This window comes from Penicillium solitum (assembly GCF_028829755.1).
Source record: "Penicillium solitum strain IBT 25940 chromosome Unknown utg000003l_segment0_segment0, whole genome shotgun sequence".
In the NCBI taxonomy this organism is placed as follows: Eukaryota; Fungi; Ascomycota; class Eurotiomycetes; order Eurotiales; family Aspergillaceae; genus Penicillium; species Penicillium solitum.
In genome coordinates, this window is record NW_027072123.1 from 1413892 (window position 1) to 1427346 (window position 13455).

The 13455-nt window shown below is 49.9% G+C and overlaps 6 protein-coding genes across 6 annotated transcripts; 5 read left to right on the forward strand and 1 right to left on the reverse strand.

Annotated features, from left to right (window-relative positions):
- Window positions 1–1251: 1251 nt before the first annotated feature.
- Window positions 1252–1785, reverse strand: N7455_004419 (putative stress response RCI peptide; the record flags this gene model as incomplete). The annotated part of the gene is made up of 2 exons (XM_040958172.2): window positions 1252–1658; window positions 1728–1785. 2 exons carry the CDS (start codon window positions 1783–1785, stop codon window positions 1252–1254), a joined length of 465 nt encoding a protein of 154 aa, XP_040811388.2.
- Window positions 1786–3175: 1390 nt separating this feature from the next.
- On the forward strand, window positions 3176–4852 carry N7455_004420 (SH3 domain protein; the record flags this gene model as incomplete). Its single annotated transcript, XM_040958175.2, has 3 exons — window positions 3176–3267; window positions 3333–3416; window positions 3466–4852. 3 exons carry the CDS (start codon window positions 3176–3178, stop codon window positions 4850–4852), a joined length of 1563 nt encoding a protein of 520 aa, XP_040811396.2.
- Window positions 4853–5546: 694 nt separating this feature from the next.
- On the forward strand, window positions 5547–6568 carry N7455_004421 (glutathione S-transferase family protein). Its single transcript, XM_040958267.2, has 2 exons — window positions 5547–5764; window positions 5875–6568. Exons 1-2 carry the CDS (start codon window positions 5612–5614, stop codon window positions 6430–6432), a joined length of 711 nt encoding a protein of 236 aa, XP_040811393.2. The 5' UTR covers window positions 5547–5611; the 3' UTR covers window positions 6433–6568.
- A 669-nt stretch (window positions 6569–7237) lies between these two features.
- N7455_004422 (actin-binding ADF family protein) lies at window positions 7238–8194 on the forward strand (the record flags this gene model as incomplete). Its single annotated transcript, XM_040958158.2, has 6 exons — window positions 7238–7330; window positions 7432–7480; window positions 7545–7555; window positions 7634–7879; window positions 7946–7994; window positions 8060–8194. The coding sequence occupies exons 2-6, from the start codon at window positions 7475–7477 to the stop codon at window positions 8192–8194; spliced, it is 447 nt and encodes a 148-aa protein (XP_040811428.1). The 5' UTR covers window positions 7238–7330; window positions 7432–7474.
- A 609-nt stretch (window positions 8195–8803) lies between these two features.
- On the forward strand, window positions 8804–9820 carry N7455_004423 (cytochrome c oxidase subunit IV family protein; the record flags this gene model as incomplete). The annotated part of the gene is made up of 3 exons (XM_040958249.2): window positions 8804–9281; window positions 9448–9641; window positions 9731–9820. The coding sequence occupies 3 exons, from the start codon at window positions 8804–8806 to the stop codon at window positions 9818–9820; spliced, it is 762 nt and encodes a 253-aa protein (XP_040811380.2).
- Window positions 9821–10581: 761 nt separating this feature from the next.
- On the forward strand, window positions 10582–13010 carry N7455_004424 (F1F0 ATP synthase subunit beta; the record flags this gene model as incomplete). The annotated part of the gene is made up of 7 exons (XM_040958180.2): window positions 10582–10646; window positions 10806–10988; window positions 11060–11229; window positions 11370–11455; window positions 11522–11564; window positions 11689–12005; window positions 12078–13010. 7 exons carry the CDS (start codon window positions 10582–10584, stop codon window positions 13008–13010), a joined length of 1797 nt encoding a protein of 598 aa, XP_040811409.2.
- Between the last annotated feature and the right edge of the window lie 445 nt (window positions 13011–13455).

The following is a 13455-nucleotide window of genomic DNA, read 5'->3' on the forward strand; positions in this document are numbered from 1 at the left end:
AATTTGGTGGGTTGTTGGTATTTGCGGAGGGTAGTTTATTCCACTAGGTAGATTATCATAGTACTGTTTCTCGATGCCTAGTGTATGGCTAAGGACGTGATTACGAATTGACTACGAATTGACAAGGATAGTAAGACATGGCGCCGTTGGCGCTGTCGGCGTTTCCTGTTATGTTCAAATTGATTGTTTGGGCTTAGTCGCAGCCCGGTGATCCTACCGGAGGCCGTATTGCTAGTTCGTGTACTTTTCTCACGAGTCAAAAGACAGGCCCATTCACGTAGGATCAGTCTGTCGATTTTCTTAAATACGAACTCCCGGTCAGTCATAGTACTATAAAAGAGAAGGAATGCGGTGGAAGCTAGGCCGACACTAGTTTTTTGGCGTCAGTTCTACTCCGTAGTCTCGATGGCGATCTCAGATTAGCGAATGCTAGGCATCGCAATTCTTAACCCGCCTTACATTGGCACATGTGAGGCTAAATAAACATCGGCCCTAGGTAGTGCCGACGTAGGAGGCTGAAACCTGAGGCTTTATTAGTATTTCCCGCAATATGCGGAGAAATACACACGCGAATGGCATTTAATCAATACATTATCCTTCAGTGTGTATTTAAAACACTAGAACTGCGTATCTAGCAAGGCATAACTCCGAGAGTTGGTTAGTTAGAGCGAGAAGTAACTGATGCCTAAACTCTTGGGTACCAAGCAACTTTCTAGTTTCTTAATACACACCTTGTGCTCCGAGCCATGTGAGAACACTAGATTTTCGGTTCTAGTAAAGGTGATATATCGATTGTCAGGATCAATATACTACTACCCTTTACTCTTCACTGAATTCTACGCCACAAGAATTCAAAAAAAAGATAACCACTTTTCAACGTGGAAATTATTTAAGTGGGGCTTTAGTAGTGATTTATATCTAGGGCTTGTCAACCCAAGGGCCTAGTTAGTGCTGAAGCCGCCAAGGCTAGAATAAAAAAAGTATTGGTATAGTATCACGCGTCCAAAGCCCTATAAAGAACATACAATCGAAGAACATCCACAATCAGTGAACAAAATCAAAAATTCAGAATTACATAGCACATTCCTTCGTCAAGTCATAACATAACGATGCAGTTCTTAGGAAGTGCGTGTACAAGAACAGCAAAGCGGAGGGGTATGGATAGTACAACCGGGTAGAAAAGTAGCCGATGAGACAATGGCAAGCCGAGGACGCCACCCACAAGCACAGCCAACGAGTCGAGCTTCATGCTCATTCCTGACTCTGCACCTTGTTGTCACCCTTCACAGCCTCAGCATAAGTGGGTGGCGGGGGCGCGCTGCTGCTCCCCGCATTCCCACTATCTTCAGTCTGGTTGTGTGATTTATTCGCCGGAGCAGGCGCCTGCTGGCCTTGAGGGTTGACTGTGCCATATCCGCGCTGGGAGGGGTGTTGGACAGGCTGGTGAGAGACATAGTAATAGGTAACATTGCCGTTCTCCAGATCGCGACGTCGACTCCCGCCACCGGGGATGGGCTCGTAGGCTACATCATCATCGTTTGGTTCCGGATACTTGAGGATGATGTACCATGCGTGAATGAGACCCGGGAAGAAGCAGAGCAGAGTGAGGGTTATGTTGATAATCGAGTCTGCAGTGCAGAACCCAGTCTTGACCCAGACTGTTGATGCAAGGGTTTGGTTAGCATTGTGACTACCGAGTGTAGGTGGGTTTGCGGGTTGGGACTTACCTGCGATAGGTGGGAAGAAGACAGCGAGGACCGCTAGGAAAATGTCGGAGCTGCACATGGCTCACGGTATCTCTGAGATCTGATAGAAAAATGTGAGTCGTATCAAGCACACTGGAGATTTGTGGCAATGGTTAGAGAGGTTTTCCACCGTTTGGACGAGTCGCAGATTGTCTGACGGCAGCCTGGTCCAGATCAGATGATGTCAATGGTCACATGACCGATCTATAATTCGCCAGAGCCCTACATTGTACATCATACATACATGTAGTTAGTTAATTAGCATATTGTATAACTTTCTATACACTTTCTATCTATTTCAAAGTAAGGTGTAAGTACATTTACTGATCTATACAAGTCGAAATCAGACTTATCAGATATCTGCCCAAGTGGGGGGGAGTTACGACTAACACGTACTAAGTTTTGTAAGTACCTGGTACATGCGGCTACCGGGTACCTGCTGCTTGCGACCAGGTACCCTGTACTCCGCATGCCGTCCCAAGTGCATATGTCCCTCGCATTCTCATCCGATAGCTCACATACGTTGAAATGTGCTACACCTATTTGCCAAATTCTGTGCAGGAAGCAAGGGGAATTCGGGAAATTACTGTTAAGCTCCAGAGACTGGTAGTTTCCCCAAGTTTTCGAGTTTTTCCAGACGGCAAAGGGTGATAACGATCGTCTCCCTTAGCCGCTAACGGGTCACTAGCGAGGCTGGTGATGAACAGAATCAGAATCTGACAATAGACGCCAATCATAATTCACTTCGATAACCGTTGTCATTGTCGTATGTTGTATTTTATAGTACAATCTATGTACCAGGTAGAAATTCAGTCCCAATTGAATTTGGATACCCAAAGAGTCCGGAGAATAAAGAGAGAGAAGAAAAAAAAGGTAAACAACGCGGACCTACTTCTCTCCCCCCCCCCCTTTTTTTATGATATTAGTTATTGTCTTTCTTCAAGTTCCATCTACTCCGGGTGGAATAATATAACAAGATTGACCTTAGCGTGTCTGATTCTGTACAGCCGATTATGCCTATTTCCCGTGTTTCATAATTGCCCTTTTTTCCCAGCAGTTCATCTCCCTAGCCCCCCTGTTACCCACAAGCCCAGACCATCTCGAAGGTCTAATCTTGTCTTTTCCAGTCTTAGAACTTCGTCTTGTCATCTCTTTCTCCGTTTTTCGAATTCAGGCCTACGGGGCTCGGTTGACCTTTCCTTCCGGGCATTGAGAACCCCGAGTCACTCGTTTACCTGCCTTTCACGCGTTTTTCTTCTTTTCGAGCTTGAGTTTCGACCTGGGGTCGACACATTCTATCCGATTCTCCTATTCGAATATCCGATTCGCATCACGCCTGGAAACATTCTCGATCGCAGCCTGACACATTCCGCGCCGATATAACCCAAAGGGGGGCCATTTACAAGGCCAGACCCCCAATATTGCCCGGCATGCCAAACTGCATTTCCCTCAAGGGGTCAAGTGCCTGCCCGGCCTGGGGTAGCTCGTCCATTTCAACCAGTTCTAGTCTATATGCCGACTTGTGAGTCAAAACGTGCCCGATTAGGCATGGGAAAGGAAAAACAATTGCTGACAATGCACTGCTAGCCCTTTCCTTAAAAGCGTATCGAATCTGACGGATTTCGATAATTCATTAAAGAACTACATCAATGGATCATATATTTCGACAAAGTATGTGTTAGCACCAATGGATCGGGAGAAGAGTCACTAACAGGCCCAGGTATGATGACTTACTGGGATGCCAAGGCATGAATTCGAGCGCGCCCACCAACTACTATGCCCAGTATACAACCAGTGTTTTGTGCAGCAGTGTCGTGCAAAGCTCCATATCCGACTGCAAACTTTCCACGGCTGAATCGGTACCAATTTGCGTCGATACATGCGCACTTTGGGCCCGGAGTGAGCAGGAGACCATGGCAAATACAGAGTTATGCACCAGCAGCGACAAGAACTACACGGACCTAATCTACGCCGAATTGACCATCTGCGAAAAGCCATCCAACGCCCTTTCTGGGGATTGTATCAAGGGAGCTGCGAATGAGCCGGACAACTGCGGCTTTGCGACAAATACCATTGGTCTCTGCACTTTTTGTGCCAACGGAACCGATAGCTGCTGCACGAAATCCAACGCCACGAGTCGCTGTGACGGTGTCGCAGTACCGACTGTTACTCTACCACCTCTCACGCCATCGCCCTCCGCCACTGGAAGTCCTAGCCATGGTTTGTCGGGCGGCGCAATTGCCGGGATCGTAATTGGCGCCGTTGCAGGAGCTGCCATTCTAGCTGCTCTCCTCGCCTTCCTTTGCATTTTCATGCGCCGCCGCCGTCGTCGTGGGACCCAAAACGAAGCTGCACTCAACCAACCAAACCCACAAAGAAAGGGCGGATCGCCATCAATGCAGCAGCCCCCAAGCCCAACGTCGTACAACATGGTGCCAGGAGGTCGAGTCACACGGATGTCTGCCCTTCGCGAAATGCCCAGTCAATCATCGCCCGCCTATTCGCGCACTTCCGCGGCAATGTACGGCAGTGGAGCCAAGTATAGCGACACGTCAGACTCAGAAGGCACGGGCGCCAGTCCAGGAGCTATGTCCAAGAGAATCCCACCAGTAACCGGCAAACGTCATGGCTCACTCTCGAGCAACTCGGTTCTGGCTGGACTAGAAAGCGACAGCTCGCCTCGCTCCGGCCCGACAAACCAATACTCTTCCCCCGAAGCAGTCACCAGTGGTCGATCTGAGCAGCTGTCTTATTTCCGCGACTACTACTCTCAAGATGAGATTCACGCTGGCGACAAGGTTGCCGTCCTTTGGGCGTACTCGCCACGCGCAGGTGACGAATTCGAACTCGACCGAGGTGAGATGTTGAGGGTAATTGGCATCTGGGACGATGGCTGGGCGACGGGTGTGCGACTCCCCGAGCGCGCCGAGGACCAAGACATGCACTACCGTGAACAACGCGACAGTGGTGTCTCGAATGGCTCACGGATGCATCCTCCGTCGCCCATGCCGTCAGGCGAGATCAAGGCCTTCCCCTTGGTCTGCATCTGTCTACCGCAGCACTGGCACAAGATCATCGATGGCGGCCAGGAAGACGAGGAAGTTTGAGCACAGTTCTCAATTCTCAGTTTTCATGCCAAATTACGTCTTGACGACAGCGCGTTGATCCTTCTCTTCCGTCCTGTGCTTTTTACGCCCCGGCTGGCCATCCCCCCAAACGATCTCAACAATCGACTCAATGCTCATTTTATACTCGTATTCGATATACCCCCCATTTTATGACGGTCATCTCGTCTTTTCCTTATTTTGACACTTTTTTTCCCCATTATCTTCTTCCACTTGATCCGTGTGGAACCGGTCGCTGGCGCATCGGGCTCGGTCAATGTGCTCTTTGCTCCTAGAGCACATTTCCGGTCTTTTTACGTACTACACCTCGGTTTGCCACTTGAGACTACTTCTATACCCCGATGGATGAGCGCCGCTGAAGGTTGATCAGAAGATATCGGACACATATAGTGCACGCTTTAATGTATGTACATAATTAGACCAATTTTATCCAAGGACCTTAATTAAGGTACAATAATTTCTCTATTGCCTCTATTACCTTTGATATATAATCAAAGGATCATTCCAAGGTTTTCTTCAGCCCCCCCCCCCCCCTTTCCCCCACATCTGCTCCTTAGCCGCGAAACGCGGAACGGGGAACGGCAACGGAGTTAAGCTCGATTTCGCGATTGATTAACAATTGCATTTTACTAATCCAACCCCTCATTTCGCAATGTCATTTATAATGGCGTGTCTTCTTCTATATAACTTCCCTCCCTAACTCTTAGGTACTTCTATACAATTACCACACATCAATCCATCATGTCCTCCCCAAAGATCGTCCTCTACACCAACCACCTGTGCCCTTGGGCTCACCGCGCACACATCGCCCTCAAGGAAATCGGCCTCGAGTATGAAGAAGTCATAATCGACCTGAACACACCGCGCGAGCCGTGGTATCTGGAGATCAACCCAGTAAGTGACGAGCCCTCTTCCCCCAACACCCCACTCTTTTTATCTACACACCACCTACACTACATACCACGCCTCATACACTATAACCCATATACTAACCTCACCAACAGCGCGGCCTCGTCCCCACCATCACCTACGATGGAACCATCGTAACCGAATCCGGCATCGTGGCCCAATTCCTCGCAGACGCCCACCAAACTCACCTCCTCCCCCCGTCCTCCCCAACCGAAAACGCCCTCTACCGCGCCCGTCTCAGCTTCTTCGTCGACGCCTTCTTCAGCAAAGTCCTCCCATCCCTCTTCGCCAGTATCCGTGCTGCCGATGAGACCGAGCGCGATGCCGCCGCCGAGCAGCTTGTCGCTGCCGTCGTGAAGGAGGTTGAGCCCCTTCTGGCAGACACAGAGGGCAAGGGTCCGTTCTTTGGTGGTAGTGAGAAATTGACCCTGGCGGAGGTTCAGTCGGGATCGTTCTTGTTGAGGATTTTGAGCTTTGCGAAGCCCGAGCATGGTCTTGTTTCTGCTAAGTTGTCGACTTTGCTCGAGCAGGCTCCTAGGTTCAAGCGTTGGGCGGAGGCGACTGCTGCGCATGAGAGTGTTAATTTCATTTATGATGAGAAGTTGGTGGCGGATAAGATGAGGGCTAAGTTTGCGCCGGCGGCGAAGGTTTAGGCTTTGGTTGTGTTTGTATGTATCTAGGTCCTAGGGGTTGGGGTTGGGATTGGGAGTGGCGCATAGCTACATACTAAGGTCCGTTTAATGTTGTTTATGGATTTAGGAATGAGAAATGAATTTGTCAGATGTGATATTTATGTTTTTTTGGGATTTTTGTTCAAATATATATATCAGTTCGATATGAAGTTATATATATACACTTTTCGGGTTGTATGTGAGGATATATATTTTGGTTATGAAGTTACATTCTTACCCTTGCCGAGTTATATGTTTATATTGAATATCTACGATTAGACAGTAAAATAGTAGGCATAGTAAAAACCACTTGCTGTATGCATCAACCACAAAGTACATGGTGGGCCAGGACAAAAATAGCCACTGACGTGTCCCATGGTTGACCCGGCCAATTTTAGCCCGCAGACACCCACATTGGAGGCTCACCTCGAACATCTACATATGTTGTAGGTATGTACGTAGTACATGTTATGCAGCTACAGCCTAAGATGATGTGATTTCAAACCCTGGTGTACATAATGTCCGGAGTACCTGGTACTTCAAGACTGCAAAAGGAAAAAACTCATGAGGACACAAATATTGTTCCATATCAGCTCGTACACCAGTCACTATATGTCATTTCCCCCATTTTCCAAGTCAAACCCCCTAACAGCCTCGGAAATTCTAAAAATCCTAAAAACAACCCTTATAAGATCAATTATCTACACGCTATTCAACTTGTAAACAGGTACCGAGCACTTGAATTTATCAAAAGTCTGATATCACGTGCAGCCACCCCCACTATGGCCATGGCAACACCTGGGAAACAATTCACCCCTCAAACTCCATCTTCCCCGTCTCATCCGTCTCCGTTGCTCGATCTCCGCCTCCTTCAATCCCTGTAAGTCATTGGAGGGCATGCTACTTTGACTTCTCATGTCAAACCAAGAAGCTCGAGGGACCCCCTGAGTTTGGCCATCTCAGCCACTGACATAACACTAGACAGCCCCGTCCTTTTCTGTCTCCCCCATCTACATAAGCCATCATGTCGGTTAGTATTGACCTCCCCAAACTCATGGCATACAACATCCAGTACTGACTATGATATTGCGCAGCTCGCATCCGGGTAAGTCGTCGTCGGTTCCCGCGCTCGCGACCTATTTCCCCTCACTTTCACCATTTATTGACATTCGCCCCCCTACAGTGTCCAGATCCAGGATGACTGCATCACTACCTTCCAAGACTTCAGCCGCAGCCACGGAAAGACCAAGTACATCATCTACAAGATCGCCGACGACAAGAAGTCGGTTGTCGTAGACTCAGTCGGCAAGGACCAGGACTACGAGGTCTTCCGCAACGAGCTCGCCGATGCCAAGGACAGCCAGGGCCGCGCCTCTCCCCGTTACGCCGTCTACGATGTCGAGTACGAGATTGCCGGCGAGGGCAAGCGGTGCGCACTCCCATCTTCGCAATTGTTTCTTAGACAACCCCCCCGCTGACTTGATTGTTCTCACAGCTCCAAGATTATCTTCATCTCCTGGGTGCCTAGCGAGACCCCCACTCTCGTAAGATTCCCACCAGACCCAGGCTCAGCCCCAGGCTCAAACGCAATAACTAATTTCATTTTCAGTGGTCCATGATCTACGCCAGCACCCGCGAGGTTCTCAAGAACGCCCTCAACGTTGTCACTTCCATCCACGCCGATGACAAGTCCGATATCGAGTGGAAGACAGTCCTGAAGGAGGCCAGTGGTGGCAAGGCATAGATGATAGCGCCGGCTGGATCCGGGCTGCGCGACTGATAGGGGTGCGCCCTTGACGGCGCCGCGGAACGATCAATTCATATCCTTCTCTGCACATCGTTCTCCCACTTTCTTCTTAGTTGCAATGCAAGACCGTTACGACTTGGCCCGTGTTTGTTTTCATTTCGCGAGAGGCCTGAAAGAGTCTTGATTTCACTTCCAGCTTGTTCCAATTGTTCTGAATGATTTTTTTACCTCAGGTTTGAGGGTATTTGGGTAACCGGGCACCGAATCTTGCAGCCTGTTGGTTTATTTTGCACATGGTGGGTGACGAGAACCTCGGGATGCTGGTTGAATTGTAGAATAGTGAAAAAGCAAACCGGACAACTCCTGGCTCTTCCTGCGAAGTTATTGCTTGACTGGGGCAAGGTGATAAAGGCGGCTAAAGATTCCGACGATGGTCAAAAGACTTGAGCGACTGACTGAAACTGGGGAAATTTGCGAATAGAGGAATAATGACGGTCGAAATTAAAAAACCAAAAGTGCATCAGCCAAAAGATATCAACATCATGCCATATTTGAAAATGATGATGATGCTCACTAGCAGAGAGAGCCGGTTTGGGCGATGAACCAATGAGGAGGCAGCCAAACCAAAACTGCGCTAGTCCCGACCGGATCCTCGCCTTTCCACCTCAAACCACAAGAAACGTCTTCAAGTCATTCCCCATCCACGATCCTCCTCCACTCTCTCCTAAGCCGTGCCCTGGCGTGCTCTCTGGCTTTCAACCTCTCGACCTCCCTCTAATTACCTCAATTGAACCCGATTTCGACGTGGTGCTGCCACCTCCCGCCTGCCGCACAATGTTTCTTCGCACCATCTCTCGCGCTGTCCCTCGCAGCACCGCGGCCATCCGTGCTGCCCCGACTGCCTCTGTGAACGCCCTGCAGACCCGCGCTGCTTCGGACCATGCCATCCCCAACCCTACCCTCGCCAACATCGAGAAGCGCTGGGAGGGCATGCCCCCTCAGGAGCAGGCCGAGCTCTGGATGCAGCTCCGTGACCGCATGAAGGTCGACTGGCACTCGTTGACCCTCCAGGAGAAGAAGGCCGGTATGTGATATCCCTAGAAGAGGTGGGCTTGAAAGGCAGCCTTTCGCTTCGACTACCCTGAGCCTTCCGAGGTTATTGGTCTCGGGATGGCTTGACCCCTCGAACATCCACAATTGTCTTTATAAGTAGTCATCTTTCGCTGACCTCAATTCTTTTTTTGCTACAGCTTACTACATTGCCTTCGGTGCCCACGGTCCCCGCGCCCAGGCCCCCAAGGGTGAGGGCTTGCGCGTGTTCGCCAAGGTTCTCCAGCTCACTGCCGTCTCCGTTGCTGTCTTCTACGCCATTCACGCCTTTGCCGGCAAGCAGCCCGGCACCATGTCCAAGGAGTGGCAGGAGGCCTCCAACGAATATGCTCTGGTACATATCCCTTCCCCTCCTTTCCGATCGCAGTCGGGAGAAGTCTCTGCCCCAGCCAACTTGGACGATGCTAACCTATCCGACTACAGAAAGAGAAGATCAACCCCATCCACGGCATCAGCAAAGAGGGTTACGAAGGCAAGGGCTTCGTCCAGAGCCCCCCTGCCGAGAAGTCATAGGTGTACTTGTTGCCCGACCGGGAATGATTTGATATCTACGCACGGACGGCGATATCCATCGCACGACCTAGAAGTCGATTTTATTGCCAGCTACTCTTTCTATAGCCATGTTCGACATGTCTTTGTATCGGAGGATGGATCTCCGCCCGTGCGCGCGGCTGTCGACTGTTCCCCCATTCTATCTTTTTTGGCAAGCATTGGAAAATGCGTGTATCCCGTACTGTGCTATAATCAATGTATCTCTTTTGTAGCCATAGAGCATGAGCTTTTGATGAGTATAAGATATATATAAAAAATTACGTGTAATAGTTTCCCCTTGCTCCGACATGGCGTGGTCTACGGAGTGAATCGGAAGCCAACGTAACTGCGGAGAATCCCTGCGGGAACACGGGTTTCGAGGGTAACAGAAGAATATCATAAGGGTTACCTAGGTAGTTCCATTGTTTGGAGATTAGGTCGAAAATAATATAAATATGAATCAACATAAATTATAATGAATCTAATGAACATATTTAGCTTTTAAATATAATTATATAACTAGTACTAGTTAACTACTAACTACCAAGTAGGTAGGCCAGTTCTATATTTTCGACTCGGAACTGGTTGACCCCCCAACACGTCAGAGTTTTTCCGATATTCGGACCAAAGGGCCATTGACTTTCATGATATACTTAATGTTGTATACCTTTTGAAACACCTTAATTATTAGCTTACTTCCCTTCCATATCATGAATATTTCCAAGGTTTCTCCCGGGGAACCGATGTCATTTAGCAAAAAGAAATATAATACGCTGTGGCTCCCCCTGCACCCGGCCGCCAAGCCCCGGTGTGTGTGCGCGAATTCCAGGGCAACGGGCTGAGCTCTTCCTCGGTCACCACCTCACCATACAAGATTAATCTCAATGGATATTTAAAATTCATAGAGAGGAAGATTCGTATCTAAAAAACCATTCTAAATTAGAAAATTAAGCTCTTTTACCTGTAGAAAGCTCAAGTTGGTGCTCGGTTCATCACGGGATCGTCGGCAAAACCGCCCCGGAAAGGCTAAGGGCGACCAGTCCCCATCCACCAACCTCTTCCCTTCCTCTTCTTCCCTCTTTTCCCGTTCCAACCTCACCTCTTCCTTTCATCACATCTCGCTCTTCAACACCGTCATTATGTTCAAGAGGTATGATTTGATCATCAATTCAATCCTCTTCTCCTTTTCATTTCGAAACTAATTTTTTTTATTCTCTCTAGCGGTCTCGCCCGGTCCTTTGGGAGGGCTGCTTTTGCCCGGACGACCCCCGTCGCCCGCGCTTTCCAGCCTATCCGCTCCAATGCTCTCCCGGCTCTCACTGCCCGTTTCGCTAGCTCCGATGCTTCTTTGACTGGAAAGGTTCACCAGGTCATTGGTGCCGTCGTTGACGGTACGTGTTGTCGACTCCTGACGGAAATGGGGACCACGCGAAAATCTTTTCCCTGGACCCAATCCATCACCGAAACCATCGCAATCAACCCCAAAATCATCAACAAAACCGTATCTGACTTTCTCTTCGCCATATTACAGTGAAGTTCAGCGGAGAGAAGCTCCCTGCCATTTACAACGCCATTACCACCACCAACAACGGCCAGAAGCTCGTTCTGGAGGTTGCTGTACGTGATCTGATTGGCTGAACCTTGATTTCAACTCTGCAACACAAGCTAACAATCACCTTCTAGCAACACTTGGGTGAGAATGTCGTCCGTACTATTGCCATGGACGGTAAGCTTCACACCCCCTTCCTCACCCCTTTCTCGGGCCACCGTGTCGTTCCCTACCCAATCGGGGGACCCACTGAGTGGTGGCCCTACTGTTATATGAGAGCTTCAACTAACGTCATCTAAAGGTACTGAGGGTCTCTCCCGTGGTGTCCTCGCCGAGGACACTGGTGCCCCCATCACCATCCCCGTCGGTCCCGCCACTCTCGGCCGTATCATCAACGTCACTGGTGACCCCATTGACGAGCGTGGTCCCGTCAAGGCCACCAAGTTCGCTCCCATTCACGCCGATCCCCCTTCGTTCGTCGACCAGTCCACCTCTGCCGAGATTCTTGTCACCGGTATCAAGGTTGTCGACTTGCTCGCCCCTTACGCCCGTGGTGGTAAGATTGGTCTCTTCGGTGGTGCCGGTGTCGGTAAGACCGTGTTCATTCAGGAGCTGATTGTAAGAATTTCCCTCTTCTCTTTCTTGCGTTGAAAACTTGGATAAAATGGCTTATACTTTGCCCTTTTTTAGAACAACATCGCCAAGGCCCACGGTGGTTACTCCGTGTTCTGTGGTGTCGGTGAGCGTACCCGTGAGGGTAACGATCTGTACCACGAGATGCAGGAGACCGGTGTCATCCAGCTTGATGGTGACTCCAAGGTCGCCCTTGTGTTCGGTCAGATGAACGAGCCCCCCGGTGCCCGTGCCCGTGTTGCCCTGACCGGTCTGACCATTGCCGAGTACTTCCGTGACGAGGAGGGTCAGGACGTGCTGCTCTTCATTGACAACATTTTCCGTTTCACCCAGGCCGGTTCCGAGGTGTCTGCCCTTCTGGGTCGTATCCCCTCTGCCGTCGGTTACCAGCCTACCCTGGCTGTTGACATGGGTGTCATGCAGGAGCGTATCACCACCACCCAGAAGGGTTCTATCACCTCCGTCCAGGCCGTTTACGTGCCCGCTGACGATCTGACTGATCCTGCCCCCGCCACCACCTTCGCTCACTTGGACGCCACCACTGTGTTGTCCCGTGGTATCTCCGAGTTGGGTATCTACCCCGCTGTCGACCCTCTCGACTCCAAGTCCCGTATGCTCGACCCCCGTATCATCGGTGACGAGCACTACAACACCGCCACCCGTGTCCAGCAGATGCTCCAGGAGTACAAGTCCCTCCAGGATATCATTGCCATTCTCGGTATGGATGAGTTGTCTGAGGCTGATAAGCTCACCGTCGAGCGTGCCCGTAAGCTCCAGCGTTTCCTGTCCCAGCCCTTCGCCGTCGCCCAGGTTTTCACTGGTATCGAGGGTACCCTTGTTGACTTGAAGGACACCATCTCCTCCTTCAAGGCCATCATTGCTGGTGAGGGTGACGACCTCCCCGAGGCCGCCTTCTACATGGTTGGTGACATCAACGCCGCTCGCGCCAAGGGTGAGAAGATTCTCGCTGAGCTTGAGAACAAGGCCTAAATGTAATTTTGTCATTTGCTAGCTAGCGCGGTCTTAACTTCCCCCTTCCATTTTCAAGGTCCTTCTCTCTCTTTTCTTTTTCCTCTTATCCCTCACCTATTCTCTATTGGTTCTCCCAGTTTTCATTTTAATTCCCTTTGTCAGAACACTCAAAATGTTCCAACGTTGTACGCGACAACATCATTTTCCCTTTTTCGAGGCGTGTATATTACAATGTACATTACCCGATCTAAGAGAAAAACAAAATGCAACGAAGAAAGGGATTTGATTTCACTTCCATTTTGCCCTGCATCGTCGTCGCTCAACGTTGGAATCCCCTTGTTTCGTTCTTTCTAGACTCGATCCGAAAGGAACCCGAGCAAGGGAATATGAAATGGCTGGTGATGGACTGAAGGCTGAATCGTGGTGTTGGGGATTTGGGGATGAGGAGTTGTGGGGATTACTT